The sequence below is a fragment of the Dermatophagoides pteronyssinus genome, unplaced genomic scaffold, assembly GCF_027571235.1.
Source record: "Dermatophagoides pteronyssinus isolate colony J.1.1.1.1 unplaced genomic scaffold, Derpt_VIB-CSIC_2022.12 sq0029, whole genome shotgun sequence".
NCBI lineage: Eukaryota > Metazoa > Arthropoda > Arachnida > Sarcoptiformes > Pyroglyphidae > Dermatophagoides > Dermatophagoides pteronyssinus.
In genome coordinates, this window is record NW_027461553.1 from 253102 (window position 1) to 274820 (window position 21719).

General features: G+C 29.0%; 2 protein-coding genes, 3 long non-coding RNA genes and 1 other non-coding gene across 10 annotated transcripts; 4 read left to right on the top strand and 2 right to left on the bottom strand.

Moving 5' to 3' along the window:
* The first annotated feature begins 446 nt into the window (after positions 1 to 446).
* Lasp (LIM and SH3 domain protein Lasp) lies at positions 447 to 3626 on the top strand. The gene is made up of 6 exons (XM_027338333.2): positions 447 to 860; positions 969 to 1063; positions 1134 to 1711; positions 1773 to 1937; positions 2013 to 2345; positions 2422 to 3626. The coding sequence occupies exons 1-6, from the start codon at positions 786 to 788 to the stop codon at positions 2754 to 2756; spliced, it is 1581 nt and encodes a 526-aa protein (XP_027194134.2). The 5' UTR covers positions 447 to 785; the 3' UTR covers positions 2757 to 3626.
* On the bottom strand, positions 3157 to 3273 carry TRNAE-UUC (transfer RNA glutamic acid (anticodon UUC)). The gene is made up of 2 exons: positions 3237 to 3273; positions 3157 to 3191 (listed from the first exon to the last, which is right to left on the bottom strand). It is a non-coding gene; the product is annotated as a tRNA-Glu (tRNA).
* Positions 3627 to 4062: 436 nt separating the features above from the next.
* On the bottom strand, positions 4063 to 21544 carry LOC113788868 (uncharacterized). Of its 5 annotated transcripts, XM_075823446.1 has the most exons (8): positions 20635 to 21544; positions 20378 to 20557; positions 8064 to 8144; positions 7590 to 7946; positions 6888 to 7484; positions 5793 to 6152; positions 5033 to 5729; positions 4063 to 4965 (listed from the first exon to the last, which is right to left on the bottom strand). In XM_075823446.1, exons 1-8 carry the CDS (start codon positions 21266 to 21268, stop codon positions 4527 to 4529), a joined length of 3345 nt encoding a protein of 1114 aa, XP_075679561.1. In that variant the 5' UTR covers positions 21269 to 21544; the 3' UTR covers positions 4063 to 4526. The 5 variants fall into 5 exon arrangements, with proteins under 5 accessions (XP_075679561.1, XP_075679564.1, XP_027194129.2 ...); XM_075823449.1 differs by lacking the exons at positions 20378 to 20557; positions 20635 to 21544 and adding an exon at positions 10035 to 10069; XM_027338328.2 differs by lacking the exons at positions 20378 to 20557; positions 20635 to 21544 and adding an exon at positions 10003 to 10063.
* Positions 10274 to 13260, top strand: LOC142645918 (uncharacterized). The gene is made up of 4 exons (XR_012846942.1): positions 10274 to 10475; positions 10540 to 11296; positions 11377 to 11437; positions 12609 to 13260. It is a non-coding gene; the product is annotated as an uncharacterized LOC142645918 (long non-coding RNA).
* LOC142645919 (uncharacterized) lies at positions 13940 to 15232 on the top strand. The gene is made up of 3 exons (XR_012846943.1): positions 13940 to 14338; positions 14402 to 14856; positions 14988 to 15232. It is a non-coding gene; the product is annotated as an uncharacterized LOC142645919 (long non-coding RNA).
* On the top strand, positions 16565 to 17383 carry LOC142645911 (uncharacterized). Its single transcript, XR_012846935.1, has 3 exons — positions 16565 to 16594; positions 16677 to 16782; positions 16847 to 17383. It is a non-coding gene; the product is annotated as an uncharacterized LOC142645911 (long non-coding RNA).
* Positions 21545 to 21719: the final 175 nt, after the last annotated feature.

A 21719-nucleotide genomic window follows, 5' to 3' on the forward strand; every position in this document is an offset into this window, starting at 1 on the left:
AAAAAAAAAACTATTTTACTCTGTTTATTTTCGCTCCGTTCGATTTCTCTCATTTCATTGCATTGCATTCAACGATTTTCTTGTTGTTGTTTTTATTTAATTTCAACCGATTGAAAACAAAATATTTTTTTAAATTTGATTTTTATCATCATTATCGTCGTCGTTGTCGGATGAAAAAAAAACGATAATCATCATCATTTAAAACGAGGGGAAAAAACATAAACCTGTCGAATCATAAATCATTTGGATTTTTTTCGGTTTTTTTAGTGAAATAAAAAAAAATCCGATCCATATAATCAGCAAAAGATCGCCATCAAATATAGCCCACCACTAACAACGATTATTTTCGAGCAAACCATATTTCAACATCATAGTAAAATTTATTATTTTTACACAAACGATAATCGATCAATCAATCAATCAATCAATCGAATGAATGAATGAATCAAAAATCAAAACAAAACAGAAACTTTGTTTTTTTTATACATCCATTCCATAACAACACTGTCATGATGATGATGATGAATTCAAATCAATCATAGTTTGACCATCGTTTGCAAACAAAACAAAAAAAATCAAATTCAAAATCCAATTTCATCTTGTGCAACAACAACACGTTTTTCTCTCGCATTTCACTCTGGTCACTTTAGTCACAAAGTTACATTGACATATTGAAATCATCAAAATTACAGTTTTTAAAACATTTTTTTTTTCATTTCAAATTCAATCGCATTTGTGGTGTGTGTATACAGAGTGAGATTGACCAGAAACGAAAAAAATCAAAAATGACCAACAATAAAGCCTGTGCACGTTGTCAAAAGACAGTTTATCCAATTGAAGAACTTAAATGTTTGGATAAGGTTTGTTTTTTGTTTTATAGGGGTTTCACACTAGCAGCAATGTGAATGAAATCGGATTCTTTAATTTTGTTAATCATGTTTTTGAATATTCTCTCCCTTTCTATATAGATATGGCATAAAACTTGTTTCAAATGTCATGAATGTGGTATGATATTGAATATGAAAACCTATAAAGGTTTTAATAAAAATCCATATTGTAATGCGTATGTATTGTTTTGTTTATTTGTATCGTTTTTTTTTGTAATTTATAAATAATTTTTTAAATAAAATTAGACATTGTCCACAAGCACGTGCAACAACTGTTGCCGAAACACCTGAATCAAAACGTTTAGCTGAAAATACAAAAATTCAAAGTAATATAAAATATCATGAAGATTTTGAAAAACAAAAAGGAAAATTAACACAAATTGCTGATGATCCGGAAACATTACGTATACGGAATACAACAAAAATTATTAGTAATGCTACATATCATGGTGAATATGAAAAAAAGAAACAAATGGAAGAACGTCGTAATCAATTAAATGAACATGGTGGTGATGGACAAATTATTTATAATAATAATAGTATTAAAACACAAACATCTATCTTTCAACAACAACAACAACAGTATTCACCACCAGTTCAACATCAAAATAATAATAATAATAACAATCATCATCAACATCACCACAATCAACAGCAGCATCATCAAAATATTCAGAATAATAATCTGCCACATACTCAACAGCAACTAAATCCGGTATCATCAAATATTAGCCATAATAATGTTAATACAAAAAATATACCACCACAACAACAACAACAACAATATGTTCGAACACCATTGGCAAATCCATCCGTTCAGATGGGTAATTATAATTAATATTTTTTAATGAATTAATTTTTAATTAAATCAATCGATAATTATAGAAAATCATATGATACAGCAAAAGAATAATAATAATCATCAGCATCATCAACAACAACAACAACAACGAAATCAAATGATGGCAAACGATTTAAACAGTAATAATAATAATAAGTATTATAATAATAATAATAATAATGTTATGCAGCCAAATAAATTGCTAATCGGTTAGTTTTTTTTTATAAATAATTTCCTGAATAATCAATAATGATAATTGGTTTTTTTTTGTTTAAAAAAAAAAGATTCAGCTATACAGCAACAAAAACATCAGCAACTTAATCATCATCAACAGCAACAACAATCAGCCGCTGGATATTATCAACAACAGCAGCCAATTTCAAATCCTATGATGATCCATCATGGACCATCAATGCATAGCGGTGGTGGTGGTGGTGGTGGATATATTCATCAGAATTATTCACCAGCTAAACAACCAACATCACAACAACAACAACAACAAATTCATCCTAATGTTCAACAGCAACAGAAATTGTATTATCATCAACAACAAGGTGTGGCAGCTACTGAACATCATCATCATCATCATCCATCACAAATCATCTATCCAACATCAGGTATAAAGAAATAAGAAACCCGAATTGTTTTTGATTGATTTGTTTGTTTTTATTTTATTTTATTTTATAAATAAAGGAACTACTGCTGCCGTAACAAATTACGATAATCATCAACAATATCGTCACCATCCACATCATCAACAACAACAACAACAACAACATCCTCAAATGAAACAACAAACATTGAATAATAATAATAAAACAACGATAATGCCACCTACACGTCAAAATCTTGGTCTATGTTTTCGTGCCATATATGATTATACTGCACAGGATGTTGATGAAGTAACATTTATTGATGGTGATCTAATTGTTAATTGTCAACCAATCGATGATGGTTGGATGACCGGTACGGTTCAACGTACAGGTGAAACTGGAATGTTACCATCGAATTATGTAGAGGCAGTATGAATGTGAAATTCAAAACCTAAAACATCATCATCGAATTGAATCATTTCAAAGACAATCATCCGCATCATCTTTTTTTTCCACACAAACTATCCATAAAAGATATATTTTTTTTAGATATCAATGTGGACCAATTTTTAAATCAGCATTTTTTTCATAACAATTTTTTTCTATCATTTTCATTACTATTATTATATTTATATTATTACTAACTAATTCATCTCAAGTGCCAGTTTTTTTTTGCTATTTATTCTCAATGATAATAATATATTTACTTTCATCCTTTTTTCTTGTAGTTTTTCAGCTGAAAAAAATATTTTTTTCCTAAATAAATAAAATGTTTTAATTTTTGAATAATATTCAGTCGAAATAAATAAAAAAAAATTTCCAAATTTACAATGGTCTCCGATGCCGGGAATCGAACCCGGACCGCCTGGGTACTTTACTTGCTCATCTCACTTCAAGTTGATTAACTTTTAAGTGTGAAAGCCAGAAATCCTAACCATTAGACCACATCGGACCTTGTTATTAACGAATGATGTTTATTAAAATTTTGATAAACTCGCGTTTCTAACCATCATTTCAAAGTTAGTCGATGAAATCTTTTTTTAGATTCTTAATGTAAACTTATTCTTCAATCTAAACACAAGTCACAAACACACACAGAGAGAGAAAAATGAAGAATTCTTTTTTTTTTACTTAACTCGTTCGCTACCAGCGCTTGAGAAACAAATCTTTAACCACAGCCCATGGAATTTTTTATAATAGAACTTTGAATGGCAATGATTTTAAAACCAACGCATATTTGTAAAAGTAATTATATAAGAAATTTGAAAAAATCTAATTGATAAATAAATGTAAAATCTTAAACGACGAGTATTTGCATTTATGTAAAAACAAAAACGACGCAAATTTGATCAAATGTGAATACAAAAACCAAGCATATTCGATCAAATGTAAAAACAAAAACGACGCAAATTTGATCAAATGTGAATACAAAAACCAAGCATATTCGATCAAATGTAAAAACAAAAACGACGCAAATTTGATCAAATGTGAATACAAAAACCAAGCATATTCGATCTAATGTAAAAACAAAAACGACGCAAATTTGATCAAATGTGAATACTAAAACCAAGCATATTCGATCTAATGTAAAAACAAAAACGACGCAAATTCGATCAAATGTTAATACTAAAACCAAGCATATTTGCTTAAATGTAAATACAAAAACGACGCATATTTGCGTCGTCGGGTTCAAAATAAAGAACTAAAACGACGCACATATGCGTCGCTGGTAGCGAACCTGTTAAAAAAATTACCAAAAATATATTTATAATATAAATAAAATCAAAATAAAACAAAAGTAAAGTGTGTTTGTTTGTTTTGCTTGCTGAGGAATTGGGAATCTTAAAAGGGTTCAATGAAGTGTAAGTAAGTGTGTTGTTGTGGATGTGGATAAAATCATAATAATAAATCAATATGAAGAAAAAAAGAAAGAAAAAGAAATTCATATCCGAATACACAGGGTTATACAGAGAGAGTTTTGTAAATAAAATTAAAAGATTAAAGGAGGTAAATGATAATGGTGGTATGTGGTAAATGTGTTGATTGATTGAATATATAAAAAAAGGTGCTGAAGATTAAGGTGGGCGAATCATTATATGGTGGGAAAAGGATTTTTCTTTCAAAAAAAGAAGTGTGGTTTTTTTTTCTTCCGATGTAATCGGATTCAACATTTTTGGATTCGGTTTTTTTTTGCATTAAAATCAATCAATATTTTCCCCTATGCCAATCATGTTCATTACCATTACGTTTTGGACCACCACTTCCATTAAGATTATTATTACGGCGATCAGCACTACGTGTATAAAGATCAGAATCTTGTCCAACATCACGGAATGCTTCATTAATAGATCCACCACCATTTGGTGATCGTTGTCTTGGTCCAATACAAGCACCAACACCGCCACCACCACCACCATTAGCCGTATGTAGATAAGCATGATGATGTTCATATGGAACATCACCACCACCACCTAATCGATTAGCCATATTAGCCGGTTTATATGAACCAGAATGTAATACAGCTGAACTTTGTAATTGTGACCATGCTGATGCATATTTATGATAAAAACCAGGATTATCACCATTACTTGAATCAAATGTTGATATTGTTTGTGCATCCAATGAATTATGTGAATGTTTAAATCTAATAAATGTTTGAATAAAATTATCAAAATTAAAATTTATCAAACAAACAAACCAAAAAAATTTACCTTCTAACAATAATCACAATAATTGTGATAACAGCAGCTAAAAATACAAATCCACCAAATATACCCAAAGCAATAATACCGCCCATATTTAATCGTGCAGCAGCAATTTTTGATGGTTTACCAAGAAAATGATTTTTACTTGGATTTGATGATCCATCCGGAATTTCATTATCCGAAATACGATTATTTGTCAATGATGGTTTCTGCGTGTTTGGTCGTTGATGAATAGATGTATGATGTTGATGATGGATATGTTTATTACGATTATTATTATTATTGATTGTTGTACCAGTAGTTGATGTTGTTGATGGTGATGATAAATCAACAGTCGATATAGATGATGATGTAGTATGATAATGTGATGAAATTGATGTTGATGGTGTTGTCATTGATGGTAATGATTGTTGTTCAGATGATTTTGAATTGTATGGATTATTTGTATAAATATTCGATTGTTGTTGTTGTTGATTATTATTGGTAACAGGTAATAATGCAACTTGTGGTGGTTTAATTGGATTATTTTGTCCAGGATAACTAGCACGAATAGGATTTGAATCATAAAATGTTGTTGGATATCCAGTAGTAGGTGGATAAGTTGGTGAAGGTGTTGTTGTTGTTGTTGTTGTCGTCGTAGTTGTTGTTGTTGTTGATGAACTTGTTGTTGTTGTTGCTATATCTAGCGGTGAAGATCGAATTTCTATGAATCAAAGTTGAAAATAAAAAATTATTCAAATTATAAAGTTTAAAATGATACACATACCAATACAATAACCGGGTTGTCCTTCCCAATAACCGGCACGATTACATTGTATTAATTTATCACCAATCAATTCAAAACCAGGATCACATTGATATTCAACAATCGAATCAAAACGTGTTGAATTTGAAACTAATGTACCGAAACCATTTTTAATCATTGGTGGATCTGGACATAATACCGGTTCACAACGTGGTGGTGGACCATTCCAAAGACCATCCGGATCACAAATAAGATTACCACGACCAACAAGTACAAAACCATCATTACATTGATATGATAATGTTGACATATATGAACGTGATTTATTATTCAATATATATTGGCCATTTGAAATTGATTGTGGTGGTCCACATTCAATAACTTTAATAAAAATATTAGGGTGAAAAGAAAAAAGAAAAAGAAAATTCATTAAAACAAAATTCAATTCATAATTTCAAATCCAAAAAGAAAGAAAGAAAGAAAGAAAAAAAATCCTATTATCATCATCATCATTGTTTTGGATAGAAGAATAGGTTTCGAGGTTATAACCCTTATGCTGATCATATTACTTTTATTTTTTTCGTTTTAGTTTTTGTTTTTGTTTTGATATGTAGGTTTTCGTAATCAAAAAGAAGAAGAAAAAAAAAAAATCTAATAATCATGGCCAATTTCAAAATGAAAAATTTATTTATTTTTATACAGTTACTATTGTTGTTTTGCTTCAATGATTATCTGTTGTTGTTGTTTGAAGATGAAGATTATCATCACCACCACCAACAACAACAACAACAACAAACAGTGAAAACCACAATCGGTCATAGTGAAATTTGCAAAATTAAAGTTAAAATTAGAAAGAAAAAATGAATGAATGATATTCATTTCTTCTCTCACTCACTCACTCACTCACACACATTATCAACTATCTATTATCTATCTAACACTCTGGGAATGATGATGATAATTTTGGTTATGATTTTAATTATCATAATAATCATCATCATTATTAAAATAATGACTATCAAAAATCAAAAATGAAGAAGAAGAGGATTGTTTAGTGTTAAAAATTTTAAAAATTCATGTTTTTCTTTCATTCGTGATTTCAATATGTATACTTACATTTACATTTAGGTGCATATTCACTAAAGAATCCATTCGACATACAAGTACGAATATTTGGTCCTAATAATAATGAACCATCATTACAATGATATTCAATTGTTTGACCAACATCAACTGAACGTATCATTAATGTTGAATTTGGTGGTCGTTCAGGACGACCACAACTTAATGGACGATGTTGACACATATAATTTAATTTTATCAGACAATTTGTATCCGACCAAAGCCATCCTTTTGTACCATCAAATCTTGAACAATTTTCTCTTGTCATTGGTAGATTCCAGAATGATATCGAAACATCTTTTCCATTAATCCATTTCCAATTTTGTTGATTACGTTGATCACGTATAGCACCCAGCCAATATTGACCATTTGGATCATTACGATGACGACGATAAAGTTCCCAAGAAAGAAAACCTTGTAATGCAGGTGATGTTTCATCAACTAAAGTACCACCACGTACTTCACAAAATTTTTTTGCATTTTCAAAATTTAATGGATGTTCATTATAAAATATATAACATTTTCCATCATAAGTAGATGTACCGCCTAATGGTTGATCACGAAATGTTGGACATTGTTCAATTGATAATGCTATTTTGGCGAATAAAACAAAACAAAACAAAACACAAACCCAAATACATCAAATGAAACATCATCTAAAACGCAATAAACAATTCAATTAATTCAATAACTTACCATGATCAGTATAGACAAATAATTCACAAATTGATAATGGTGATTGATTACCATTATTTGATTCTAATTGTATTGATACAAATGCACCGGCCATTGGTCGTGTACAAGGCAAATATAATGGCCGTCCTTCTTCAATAAAACCGGTAAATTTTCTACATAATGGATTTGTACCAAGATCAGGACGATTATTACCAACACGTACGGTAATTGTTGCTGGTCGTCCTTGACAACATGATGCACCAAAATCAATACGTACTAATTGTACAAGTACTGGTTCAAGTAGATTAACATAAAACCATGGTGAACGTTCAGCTTCAGTCATTGTACAGGTGGATGGATTAAAAAATGAACTTGGACCTTTTTTCAGGTAAGAGAAAAGTGAAACAGAAACAGTAAAAATAGTTTGAATTTGATTAATCTTTTCTTTTGGAAAATCTATTAAGTTTGTTATAAAAAAAAACAAAGGATACTTACTACCATCAACAGCTTTTTGTGCATGTCCTTGTCCAACGGTTGATGATTGCATTGCAGCTTTACCAATTGCAACATTTAATACTGTTATGTTTTTTTTTTTTTTTGAATTAGAAAATTGAAAAAACAAAAAACAAAACAAAAAAGAAATGATTAGTGGTTAGTCGTATACTAATGAAAAATTAAGGTAAAAAAAAATCTATGAATAAGCGACAGCCACTGAAAAACAACGAAACAACAACAACAACAACAACAATTAATTAAATCATCATCATCATTGTAATTTGATCCAATTTTTTTTTTTGCTTCTTTCCCTTCTATTACTAAATTATTCAATTGTATAATTATAATATGAAAAAAATACATTCAAAATAGCAATTTTGCAATGTTTTTTTTTAAATTTCGTTGAAAATTTCGTCCAAAAAAAAAAAACAAAAATTCTCAACAGGTTGATCAAGAGAGTCTTGATTCAAGACGTTCCAAAAACAAAAAACAAAAACAACGATAACGGAATTTAGGAAGAAAAAAAGTGTGAGAAATAGATAAAATCCAATAGAAAAAATGAATGAACAAAAACAAAAACAAAAACAGCGATACAATAGAATTAACCTTAATTTCATCATTTTTTTCGCATTTGATAATTATCAAATATGATGAAATTAATGATGATGAAGAAGATGCTTAATAGATCAACAAACACGGGTTATGGTCATTCATTCATTCATTTATGTTGATTGTCATTGAAATCTTTGAAAAACGTGTGTATGTGCGTTTGAATAAAATTGGCCATATAATGATCATCATTATCAATTGAAATGATGAAAGTCATTCGGTCACATTGTTCATTTGTTGTTGTTGTTATTAGAGAAAATTGAAACTTGTCGAGATCAACAAACAAGCAAACAAAAAACAAAAGACATCCATTGATGTTCGTGTAAAATGATAATTATACATCATCATCATCATGAAACATAATTGGATATTATACTTGGTCATCTTATAAAATGACATCATGATGATGATTGAAGATGATCAGCATCAATGAATTGACCAACCAAAAAAAACATCGTTGACAATAATTATAAATTTCTTTTTGTTGTCTTTAATAACCCGAAAAAAGTAGCCGAATCAAAAAAAAATCATTAAAAATTATCAATGATATGGCCAGCAATTTTGTTGTTGTTGTTGTTGTGCGAATGATTGATGTGTATGATCAACAACAACAACAAAAATATTTTGGATATTTTTGAAAGCTGTCAACACGTGCACCTGTTGCTGTTGCACGTGTGCAACTGTTACGTGAATAGAATTTAAATGTGTAAATTAAATTTTTTGTTTTGAGCAAACAGTGATGGTTGTCAGGATAGAAACAAAAAGATCAATGACATGAGCGATGAGCGATGATGAGCGAGGATCAACCAACCAATCAATCTATTTATGGATGTCATTCATTCATTCATTCATTCAAATTATTGGCCATCATATAATTATTCATCAATGTCATAATCATTATCATTATCATCATTATCATCATCAAATAAGGGACAATTATGATTTTTTTTTTTTTTGGCAACTTTTTCTTTTCGGTTTTGCATTGTTTCAATTGTTTTGTTTAGCTTTTGGAATGGAAACGAGACAGCGATGATGAGCTTTTTGTCCATGGACTGCCAATGGCCAACGATAATAACTAATGGAAAATGTTGCATTTTTTCATTTTTTTGGAAACATTAATGACAGCAGCAACAAAGAATTAAAAGTTGAAAAATTAAAAAATTATCATCACAAATCATTGATTGATCGATTGATTGATTGATTGATTGATTGATCAGAAACACAAAACACTTTCGATCTTTTTTTCTTCGTTTCCAAAATGAATTTGAAACAAAAAGAATCGTTAGAAATATCGAACGATTTTTCGATTGTTTTTCATCATCACCATTACTCCTTGTTTTTGATAAAGATGTAGCGATATACTTGATGATAATCATTTTGTTCCATCAACAGTCATCAACGATTTCAATGTTTTTTTACCACAAATGATAATGATCAACAACAAAAAACAATAAAAATGGGTGGATGCGAAAAACTCTTTTTTTTTGTTACATTTTTAGATGGACGAAATATATCGATTATATCGATTGTTGTTTTTTTTGGCGATATTGTTGAAAACATTCGAAATCGATTTTTTTTTTTTTTGAAAAACCAAAAAAAAAAAAAACTATTTAAATTTATTGAAACAACGAAACAATCAACGAAACAAAAAAAAATTGATTTTTTTTCTGTTGTTCTTCTGGTTATTTGTTATCATTTTTTTTGTTTCATCCCTCCCGGATCTTTAGTTTGACATGATAATTGATTCAAGCGAATCCGTCATACACAAGAGTTCAATTGATTCAAGTGTGTGTGTGTGGAAAGGTAAATTATATTTTTCCTCAATGATTTTCCCGAAAAAAAAATATCTGGCATTTTTTTCTATCAGAAAACAGGGAGGTGTCGATAATTCCTGGTTGGTCAGATGATAATGTGAAGACAGCCGAAACAAACAAACAAGACAAAAATCTGTCGCAAAATACCAAATAACAACAACAACGTAAAAATGATTGAAGAAAATAACCCACAACCAACAATCAATTGTTATGTGAAAACCGTTATTATAATCAAAACGTTAAAAAAATATATTTCATTTCTTTTGTTTTGTTTTCATACATGGTTGATTTGAAATTTGAAACAATTTGTCTCTCTCTGTGTATCGAATATATCTTTCTTCAAAAATTCACATCCCTTCTTAAACAATGAAATTTAACAACAACAACAACAACATTCAATTCGTTAAACGAAGTGGAATAAATCGGTTACAACAACAACAACAATCAAGACATCCTGTAAAGCAAATGAAACAATCATTCAGAAAGAATTTCAGCCCACCATTATTATTATCTGTCAATGTTTGATGGAATAAATTCCGCGCTTTTATCATTCCGTATCGATATTTGTCTCCAAAATTCATTTCGATTGTAAAAAAAATAAGCCGGTATGATTGCCAAAACAAAACAAATGAATATCGATCGATTACAGAGATATTCAGAAGAGAAACTGATAAACGGTTGGTTGAATTTGTTTCGAAATTTAAATTCATGGATGGATTAAAGTGACAGGAGAACAAAACAAAAAAATCCTCTGACAGGAACTACTTGGCTACTGTAACTTGGACGAATGGATGGGAAAAATGGATTTCCGTAAATTTTTTTTGTTGTTTGGGAAATTTCTTGATAGAAAAAATTAACACTTTTTTTCTTCTTTTTCTTCTTCTTTTTAGGTTTTTTAAAGGAAAACATGATGATGATCATCGACAACAAGAGAAAAATTTAATAATGAAGGTCAATATTGAATTTTTTTTTGTTCACCTTGTTTAATGTCATCGATATTATCATTATTATCGCTGTTGATGGTGATTATCATTTGTTTCTTTGAGTTCCAAAGATTTAATTTGTGAAAACATCCAAACACACAGTTCACACTTGGAAACACACACACAGTGTTATAGAAGTGAAATGTGTGATCAAAGTTGGATTTTTGTTTCTGTTAGATTCGTGAGTCACGCAATGAAATTATCATTAGATATTTACAAGTGAAAAAAGTATTTCAGTAACGAAAAGGTAAAGAAAAAAATCCTGTTTTTTGATTGTTGTTGTTGTTAATGATTAGTAGAACCATAAAGGTCTCGATGTTGTTGTTGTTGTTGTTGTTGTTGACTAATTTCAATAATCAATAGATCTTAAAACGCCAAAGAGTAACAACAGACAGACAGACATTATTGGCTAATAAATCAATCGATTGATCCAATCGATCGATCGAAATGAGAATCGAATGTGTGAGAGAGAGAGAGAGTGAGAGAGAAAAAGTAAGTGTGAAAATTGTATCATTTTATTGAATTAATTAGAGCAAAATGTGAATTTTGAATTTTGATAATTTCGAGAAACATTTTCTTCTCGTGTCTCTCTCTCTCTCTCTCTCTCTCTCCTAATAATGATAATCATTTTCTCATCAAATTCCGAAAAACACAAATGAAAGTTGTCAATGAAAATCGTGATCATATTCGTGATTTATCGTCATCCGATATTCAAAGTTGAATTTTTCTTCAATGATTTTCTCTTTTCTTTTCTTTTCAAACGACAAATTCATAATCAATTGTGATAATGATGATAAGCAAAAAAAGAAAAAAAAGTTATTCAAATCATTCAATCTATAATTAGATTGAAATTATGAAAAAAGTTTTTTTTTGAAATTTAAAAAAAAACAAATGATGAGTGTCAAGAAAGTTTTTTTTCTTAAAATACACCGAATATTACGACCACCTGTTGTCGTTTTTTACCTGGATCGAATCCAAAAAAAAACAACACTTGTAATTAAGAAAGACCACCAATCATGATTTGTAAATCGATTAGTTTTTTTTTCTTTTAAAAAAATTAGTTTTTTTTAAAGAACACCCTGTCTAGCCTGTTTTAAAAATTGATTTTTAATTTTTAATTTTTGTTTTGTTTTACTAAGACAAAAACGAAGCAAGCAAACAAACAAAGTTCTGGGAACAAATTCGATCCACACACACACAATGAGAACCTTGAATTTTTTAAAGTTCCATCATCATCATCATCATTGTCTAGTTGAAACGATTAAAAAAGAAAAAATCCATTGTTCTTCTTCTCTCTCTACGGCCAAACAAACAAACTTCAAAACTTCAAAAAAGTCAGAAACAAAGCTACCAGTCATAAGCACACCCACATTGCATTCCACATATCAAAGTAGACATGGAAACACCTACACACAACAGCAACGTAAATTGATTAAAAGATTTCCGAAACATCTTTCTTGAAAACATCTTCAAAAAAGAAGTGGAAAACGAAAAAAATTGTCAACGAAAGAAACAAAATCAATTTGACATTCAAATCATAAAAATTGTTTGTTTTTGTTGAATACAGCCAAATGAAAATAAAACAATGGATCCATTATTGAATCAACGAAAAAAAGGATGGATTCCAAAATAGCAAAATAGCAACTCAATTTATCATCATCATCACCATCAAATATAGATAATAATTATGTCTATTAAGAGAGAGAGAGAGAGAGAGAGAGAATTAAAATATTTCTTAATTCAATCATCATTTTGTTGATATGGTAAATAAAACAAATGAAATGAATTGAATTGAATCGACCTGAACAACCTTGTTGTTGATGGGACTTTTGTTTATTTGCTTATTTTGCGTATTTTCTGATTTCAATGTTTTTTTTTCTGTTTCAGGATTGTGCTTGTGTGTATGTAAGTTTTTAAATTTTAGCCGAATAAAACGATTTCGACAAAGTTTTTTTTTAAAAAAAACAATAGACATTTTTTTTTGTTTCTATTTTCAGTCAAATTTTGTTTGTTTGTTTTTGTTTTTGTTTTGTTTTTGTTTTGTTTACTTGAATCAAATTCAATTTTTGAAATGATAAGAATATACATACAACCATCATTTCATTAAATTAAATTATGAAAGTTATTGTTTTCATTGTCTGAATGAATGAATGAATGAATGAATCACTCTGTAAGTGTGTAGGTGGATGGATTGACCTAATGAAGATCTTCATAAATCAATTAAACTAAACAAAAAAAAATTGGATGAATAAAAGTCAATTAGAAAAACAAAAAGGCATTAATTTTCTATGGTGAAACTTCATAGAAAATCTAAAAAGAAAGATTGATTTAGATTTGGTTGATTGAATTTTCTTTTCATTTCATTTCATATTGATCATCATTTTTTGGATTTCTCTGAAGCCGGATTACTATCATAAAGTTCAATCAGTTATATAATCTATTATTACCCCTTTTTTTCCGAAAAGTTTTCAAAAACTTCATTTTTTCGCTTTCAAATGTGAAAAGGAATTTTTTGTAAAAGGAGTTATCCTCATCATCATCATAGTTATCGTCGATCAATCAATCAATCAATCAATCGGATTATATAGAGAATTAGACTGAAAAACTTTGCAAATCGATCAAACGACAGCAATTCAATTTTTGTAACATATTTTATGAATTGAAAAATCGACGAATTTAAATTTGAATTTAAAGAAAAAAAACTTGTTAAAGAAAAAAATGAAATTCAATTGAATTTCTGTTCCAGGATTGATGCCAAACAACAACGACAACAAAAGAAAGATTTTTAGAAATTAATAACAGGAAAAAATGATTCATCACCAGCAAAATAATTTAAAAATTCAACAACAAACAAACGACTAAGATCAAGGTAAACAAAATATTATCGGGTTAATTGAATTTTTTTTCAATTCATTTGATTTGAATGACACAGGTGAAACAGGAAAGAAGAAAAAAAAACATCTTCGACCTCAACAACAACAACAACAGAAAAAAAATCGGATGTCATCATTGGATGTCATCATCATTATGATGAAAATCATGGTCTGAACCATTTTATCCCTTTAAGATTTTTCTTTTATTGCAATGACGACAACAATTGTGGAAAGGAAGAAAATTCAATTTTTTTTCCTATTAAAAATTTCAAACAAAAATCATCATCATAACCCGCGATTGGAATATCCGGATTTTTATTTTGTAAAAAAAAGAAAAGAAAATGTCTCGTGTCATTATCATTATCATTCAATCATTAGCATCCATCAGTCATCAGTCATCAGTCATTATTGAATAATGAAAAGAAAAAAAAAAACATTGAATATTTCATTGAAGATTTTATATTTTATTTTTTCTTCTTCTTCTTTGAAATATGGATATCATCCTGATGTACAGGTAGGTTTCAATGTTGTCTTGATGATGATTTTTAAATTGAAAATGTTTTTTTTTTTTTTTTGAATAAAATTAAAAATTATCATTTTGGCATCTAACAACAACAACAACAACAAAATGAATGAATGAATAAGGAACAAGATGGACAAACCGAGAGCCAGAGAGAGAGAGAGAGAGAGAGAGAGAGATTACAAATTGAATTTTCAAACAACAAAAAAATGAATGACCAATGACCCAAAAGAAGAAATGTGATAATTTTTGTTTGTGACAATCATCATCATACAGGAAAAAAAATCAATCAATGGAGTAATTTCTCTGGAAAAATTAATGTAGAAAATTATCATTATTATCATCATCATCAGGTCGGTTAATGATTCAAATGTCCGAATAATGATGATTTTTTTCATTTGTAACAGATAACAATATGTAATTGTTAAAAAAAAAAATTGAATACTACTACTCGAATCAGAGATAATTGAATTTCGTTTCTTCTTCAAATGAATGTCGTCAAATGAATGAATGAAAATAGCTATTGAATACTTTTTTGAAATTCAAAAAAATTGAATAAAAAGTATATTTTGTTCAAATTTGTTCTCAAAAGAATGGCAACAAAATGTTTTTTTTTTTTTGAATCTAATTTGTAATTTGCAATGAAAAAGAAGATCTTTTTGATGATGATACCTGTTGAACACCCTTCATTCATGCATTTCATTTCATTTGATCGTCAATGATGATGATGATCATTTTCAAGTTCGAGGACAATCGAACAACGAGAATGGTAAAAAATAGGACAACGCGATAGTCTTTTGGTTTGTTCGTTGGTTATTTTGCTGGTTGGTTGGTTGGTTAGTGGATAATGGTAATGGCGCCCCATTTGTATATATCTCTTTTCTGACCTCAATTTTTTTTTGTTTTTTGTTCTTTCGATTTTTTCTTTTTCGGTTTTCTTCTTCTTCTGATTGATATTATTAAAAAGGTATTTTTTTCGGCAATTTTTTTTGTTCGGTTGGTTTCTTTTTTCTTATCAAAACAACATTGGAATTTGAGCAATTTTCTTTCTGCTTTTCTTCTGTTTTGTTTTGACGCTTCAAATCAAATCAAATATGTGAAATGATAATTTTTCCTTGGAAATGATCCAATGTGACCAACCGAAGCGACCGATTGATCGCATATCCAACTGGTGATATGAAAATTGCAAAATTACCGAATAATCTTTTGAGAAAAAATTTGTTTTCAAACTACTACCGAATCATAATAATAATAATGATTTGGATGTTTGATATTCGTGATTTATTTTCTTCTTTCAGGATCAACCATCAACAAACATCAAACAACAACAAACAACAAACATCAATCCAGTCCAATCAATTTGTGAATGGAAAATGAGAATCACATACCGTAATCAATGAATGTATAAAAGCCTGTTGCTGTTGCTATTATCTCAAAGATTAATTGATCACATATTTTATCATTTTATTGATACTAGGCTTCCGGCTTTCAAAAAAAAAAAATCTTGTTTTGATTGGTTTTTTTATCTATCTATCTATCTATCAATATATATTGAATTAATGAACAAGATAGAGGCAATCAGAATAAACTGGAACTGGTTCTTGATTAATATTTTTGGTCGATTTGATTTGATTTGATTAGAAACGAAATAAACCATCATCATCATCATAATCATTAGATTTTTTTTTTGGCATTCAAAAACCAATGATGTTATTAGCCACCAACAGAGCGGGTAACTTGATAGATGGATGATAAATTTTCATCATCATCATCATCAAAAAAAAGCAAGCAAAAAACATTAATTCTCAGGTCAGCCGGTTTGTTTTTTTCTTTTTTTTCTGTTATTTCATCTTGAACAGGTCATACCACTTGTGTGTGTTTATAAAGGGGTACACTTATTATCATCATCATACTGACCATGCAAGTATTTATCATTCCATTCGCATTGAATATTTAATGTTTTTTCCCCCTTCTCCATATGTAGGAGCGAACGAAAAAAAACGGTTTCATTTTACATAATATTCGTGGGCTACGGAAAAATAAAAAAAAAACAAAAATCTTCGATCACAACATGAAATATCACACAACCAGTTGGTTATTGATCACGGAAAAGCAAAAAAATCGAGGTCAAGTAGCATTTAAGATGCATTTATGTTTATCCGGTCGTTTCGATCATTTGATTATTGATTGAAGATTTTATTGATGATCAAAAATTATTGATTCTTCAAGATTGAAAATTACAAATAAAATGATTTATTTGAAATTAAAATCAATATTTTTCGATCACCCGATAGATAAACAAAAATTCTATGAAGAAAATGATTTATAGAAAACTTTACAGAAACAAATCTTAATGCATAACAAATCTCTTAATGTAATGTTTGTTTGTTTTATTCAACCTTGTAAACAAGCTAAGTTGAACTGTTGAAGTAATGGGCGAGATGTTTAAATTTTGAAATGAACATTTTTTTGACATGACAATTGATGATGATGATGTCATATTATGTAATGTTTTGTCAGCGTGACCTATCAAAAGAATTTATTTATTCATTCTGGTTAAAAGAAAAAAATTATAGTTTTGACTTCTGAATTTATTTGGCTGAAAAAAATCGTATGAAAAAATCCATTTAGATATGACTAATAATGGGTTAAAAAATCATTCAATATTTCCTTCGTTTTTTTTTCGTGAATTTTTTCATCAACCAAAGAAGAAAAAAAGCCACTAATTAATTGATAATTAGTATGATGAAATATTTGATGAAAAAAAATGAAGAAAATTTGCATCGATATATTTCTTCCATCAATTCCTGAATGCTACACTCTGTTTGGTCATCATCATTTGAATGATAATCACATCAACATTTCAAGGATGGTACCAATTGGCACCTTGTTTATATAACGAAAATTTATCGAAAAAAAAAGAAAAAACAACCATAACCATCCTCTCATCATCAGGTTATTGGTAAAAAAACAGAACGAATGCAGAAAAACTTTGTGAAGAAAAATCAAACAGAACAAATTATCAAAGCAAGCAAGAATATGAACGAAGAAAAACTTGTTGACTGACAAGTCTTTTCGATCATCATCATTATTATTATTATTTCATCAACATCATTTTTTCCACAGAAAATCTCTTGAGGAGGGGTTACTGACTTTGATGATCATCACCACCATCACCAACAACATTATCATCAACATCAACATTGCCATAATCATTATATTCACCAGCGATGATGATGATCATTGAAATAATGAAGCAAGGAAGAAATTAAATGAAAAAAAGAAAAAGAAAAATATACATTTCATTCACAAATGTTTGTGTTTTACAGTTTAAATTTATACAGAAACATCTTGTATTCAAGTGATGAACAAGTTTGATGCAAGGAATAATCATTGGTGGTTGTGAATTTTTTATCGACAACATTCGTCGGTAATGATTCACCGTATTTGAACAAACATCATCAAAAACATTAACCTAACCAGAATGATGATGATGATGATGAAGGATTACGCGGAACTACATTGAAAATAAACAAACAAACATTTTGGATGATAATGCCGGGAAAAAAAACATTACTACCATATACCAAAAGAGAATGTCATCAAAGTTTATCTTGTCTAAAAAAATAAACATCATAAACCAATCAACTGATGATGATATATTGGAGGTGAGAGACGGTTTTAAAAAAAACGGTGGAAAAAAAAGTGTTATTTTTTCAAACAAACAAAAAAGGAAATTCTTTCATTTATGGAATATTCTTCGGTTTTTTTGGATGGTGAGAAAAAGGGATTTTTTTCAACAGCAACAAAACTTGATTTTAAAAAGAATTCAAAGCGAGAAAAAGATTTTAGGAAAACATTATTATCTTTGTTGAAAATCAGAAAATAAAGATAACAAATATCATCATCAAAAATGAAGAAATCAAGAAAAAAAATAATTTTGTTTGGTCGATGACATTTCATCCTTTTTTTACACATAACATTGATTGATCACTGCTGGATTTATCTTTAAAAAAAAATTTAAAATTTTGAAAAAAACAAAATGCGAAATCAAATAATTTTTGGGTCTATAGGTGATGACCATTTCTAATCGAAGAAAAAGTAGAAGAAAATCATCATAGCCAAATGTAAAGAATTTATCATCATCATCATCAAATGATGATGATTAAAAAAAGAAAATCTCGGTAGTCGAATGTAATTACGATTGAAAATAAGAGATCATCAATATTTTTTTCTGATTAAAAAATTGTATCAGAAAAAGCAAAATTCCTTAAGGCTAATTTTTTTACCATCAAATGATGATGATGATGATCAATCGATGATTTATAAATCCAGAAATGAAAGAAAAAGACAAATTCAATGATCAAACAGGGTAAGACTTTTCCAAACGTTCTTCTTTTGATTTTAATTTGCTCTAATTTATTGCCCATTCTTGTCATTCAGTTTGCTAGTTTTTTCTCCTTACCCTCCACACATTTCAGTCAAAAAAAAAAAAAAAAACATTATTCGTATTTTTTGGGTGTCCTTGAAAGACGCGCTTCTTTTGTGTTAAAAATTTTTTTTTTTTTGAAAAAACTTTAAATAATGACCGGCAAATAACACTGAAGAATACCATACGTGATACCTGAAGAAAGAAAGAATGGGAAAAAACACCTTTTCTGACTTTGATTTTTATTATTGGTCATCATTGATTTTTTTTTTTTGTATTGTGGATGGATGGATGGAAACAAACTTAAATCGTCGTTCGTATATTTCTGACCTTATTATTAGTGAAGAATTTTCTTTCGTTCTTTCTTCTTCTAATCATATCATTCGGAAAAGCATGTTGATCATCATGATTATTTCAAGTAAATTATGTTTTTTTCGGGTGAATCAACAACAAGTGTTTGTTGGTGATGGTTATGGTGGTGGTGGATAAGGAGAGAGGATAAGGAGGATGATGAGGATCATCATCATCACTATATAATAGGCATCATTATGATAATCATTTTGATCAATTCCTTATTACCATCACATCCTTATATAATCCTGATTTATCAAGCTTGATAATAATGATGATGATTATGATGATAGGTATGTAAAGTAGAAGGTAAGAAAAAAGGTGATCAACCAAAAGGTCATCAATGATTTTTGATTCAAGAATCATCAAAATAGCCATCTTGGTCTATTGTTTTTGAGATTTTGAAGTTTTTGTTTTACTTCTTGGACATTCAAGAGGGAATGGAGAGAAACAATTTTTTAATGAAATGATTGAGTGAAACAACCAAATGACCTTTGGCCTTTTAGTTTAGTTTTTTGAAAAAATTTGAAAAAGAATTTTTCAAGGCGTGTTTTTTTCTCTCGATCTGATGCTGTAATCATGCTTTATCGAAAGTTGAAGGAAAGAAAAAAACCTTCGATTATCAATCGAAAAGGTTTTCTGTGTTCAAGGTTTGGTTTACGAAATTTTTCTGTTTACTCAGTATTCATTTTCATTTCATTGGAAAACTCTATTTAAAAAGATAAAAAAACTTACCACAAAATGGAATGCCTAATGGTGTCCAGGTGCCATTCTGATGACATAAACGTCTTGATGGTCCTAATAATTCATAACCATTATCGCATGTATATGTTGCAATTGTACCTGAAACCATACGTTCATTTGTAAATGTAACCGATGCATGTGCAGGTGATCCTGGATAGTTACATGTTTGTCCTTATGTTTAAAAGAAAAAATCGTTGTTGTTATTTTGTTTTCTTATTGATCGATTGATTGAAAAAATAATATTATACCTGCAACAATAAAACTTTGTTTTGGATCAAAAACAATCATTATGATTATGATTGTTATGATTGGATGAAAAAATAATGATGATAATGGTGATGATGATGATTGTGGTGATTTTGTCGATGATGATAATTTAGATGATTTGAATGAAAATAAATTTGTTCGACTTTGTTTTGTGGCTGTTGATGAAATGGATGTGGATGTAGAATTCGATGACGATAGTGATGAACGAAAATATCGATATTTAAACAATAATATTGTTAATAATAATATCGATTGTTTTATTATTGACTTTATTGTTATTGTTGATGATAATAATGGCATCGTTTGTTGTTTCGATGATAATCTTCTTGTTGATGGTGTTGGTGATGAGCAAAATAATTTTTCATTTAATAATGGCAATGTTGTTACTACTGATGATGATGATTGCTTTATAAAAGATGACTTAGATGTTGATGATATCGATGGTATCGATGTTTTTTGATTGACAAACATTTTCCTCTTCTCCGGATTTATATTTTGATATTCCATTGATGATGACGATGGACAAATATCATCATCATCATCAACACAATAATGTTTATCCATCATCATCATTTTGCTGTTGTCGTTGTTGTTGTTGAGTTTTTGAAAATTCATTTGAAATTCACATCACAATTCATAACAACAACAACAGAATCGCAAAAAACAACAAGTAACATTCATTCAGAATTGAACTTCACACACATGGAGAGGAAGAATAAAAACCGCAAAATAATTTTAAAAAAAAACCAAATGGATAACGTTGTTGTTGTCAGTATGATTACTTGATTTTAACTAAAAACATTGACTTTTCGGTCGCTGCCGTCAATACACATTCTTTGGCCAGCAACTATTTTGTTGTTGTTGTTGAAAGAAAATTTTACGAATAACGCAAAATACACAATAATCATCTAATGATAGCAGAAATATTTTCTTTTCTCTCTTTCTGTTTTTCTTATTCATTTTCTTAGGTCGTTCTCTCTCTCTCTTTCTCTCATTCGATGTACTGTTTTTGCTCTCTTTTTCTCTTTCCTACTTCATTCAAAATTCACCTGGCTTTTTTGTTTGT

What these genes read in the sequence shown, in the direction of transcription:
- LOC113788868 (XM_075823446.1), bottom strand. Translation starts at nt 21,268, where the DNA reads ATGAATTTTCAAAAACTCAACAACAACAACGACAACAGCAAAATGATG. An exon ending in ATTAGGCATTCCATTTTGTG is followed by an intron (nt 8,145 to 20,377) that starts GTAAGTTTTTTT and finishes AAAACATAACAG; the next exon opens with TATTAAATGTTGCAATTGGT. An exon ending in ATATGCACCTAAATGTAAAT is followed by an intron (nt 6,153 to 6,887) that starts GTAAGTATACAT and finishes TTTTTATTAAAG; the next exon opens with TTATTGAATGTGGACCACCA.
- Lasp (XM_027338333.2), top strand. Translation starts at nt 786, where the DNA reads ATGACCAACAATAAAGCCTGTGCACGTTGTCAAAAGACAGTTTATCCA. An exon ending in AACTTAAATGTTTGGATAAG is followed by an intron (nt 861 to 968) that starts GTTTGTTTTTTG and finishes CTTTCTATATAG; the next exon opens with ATATGGCATAAAACTTGTTT. An exon ending in GCCAAATAAATTGCTAATCG is followed by an intron (nt 1,938 to 2,012) that starts GTTAGTTTTTTT and finishes TAAAAAAAAAAG; the next exon opens with ATTCAGCTATACAGCAACAA.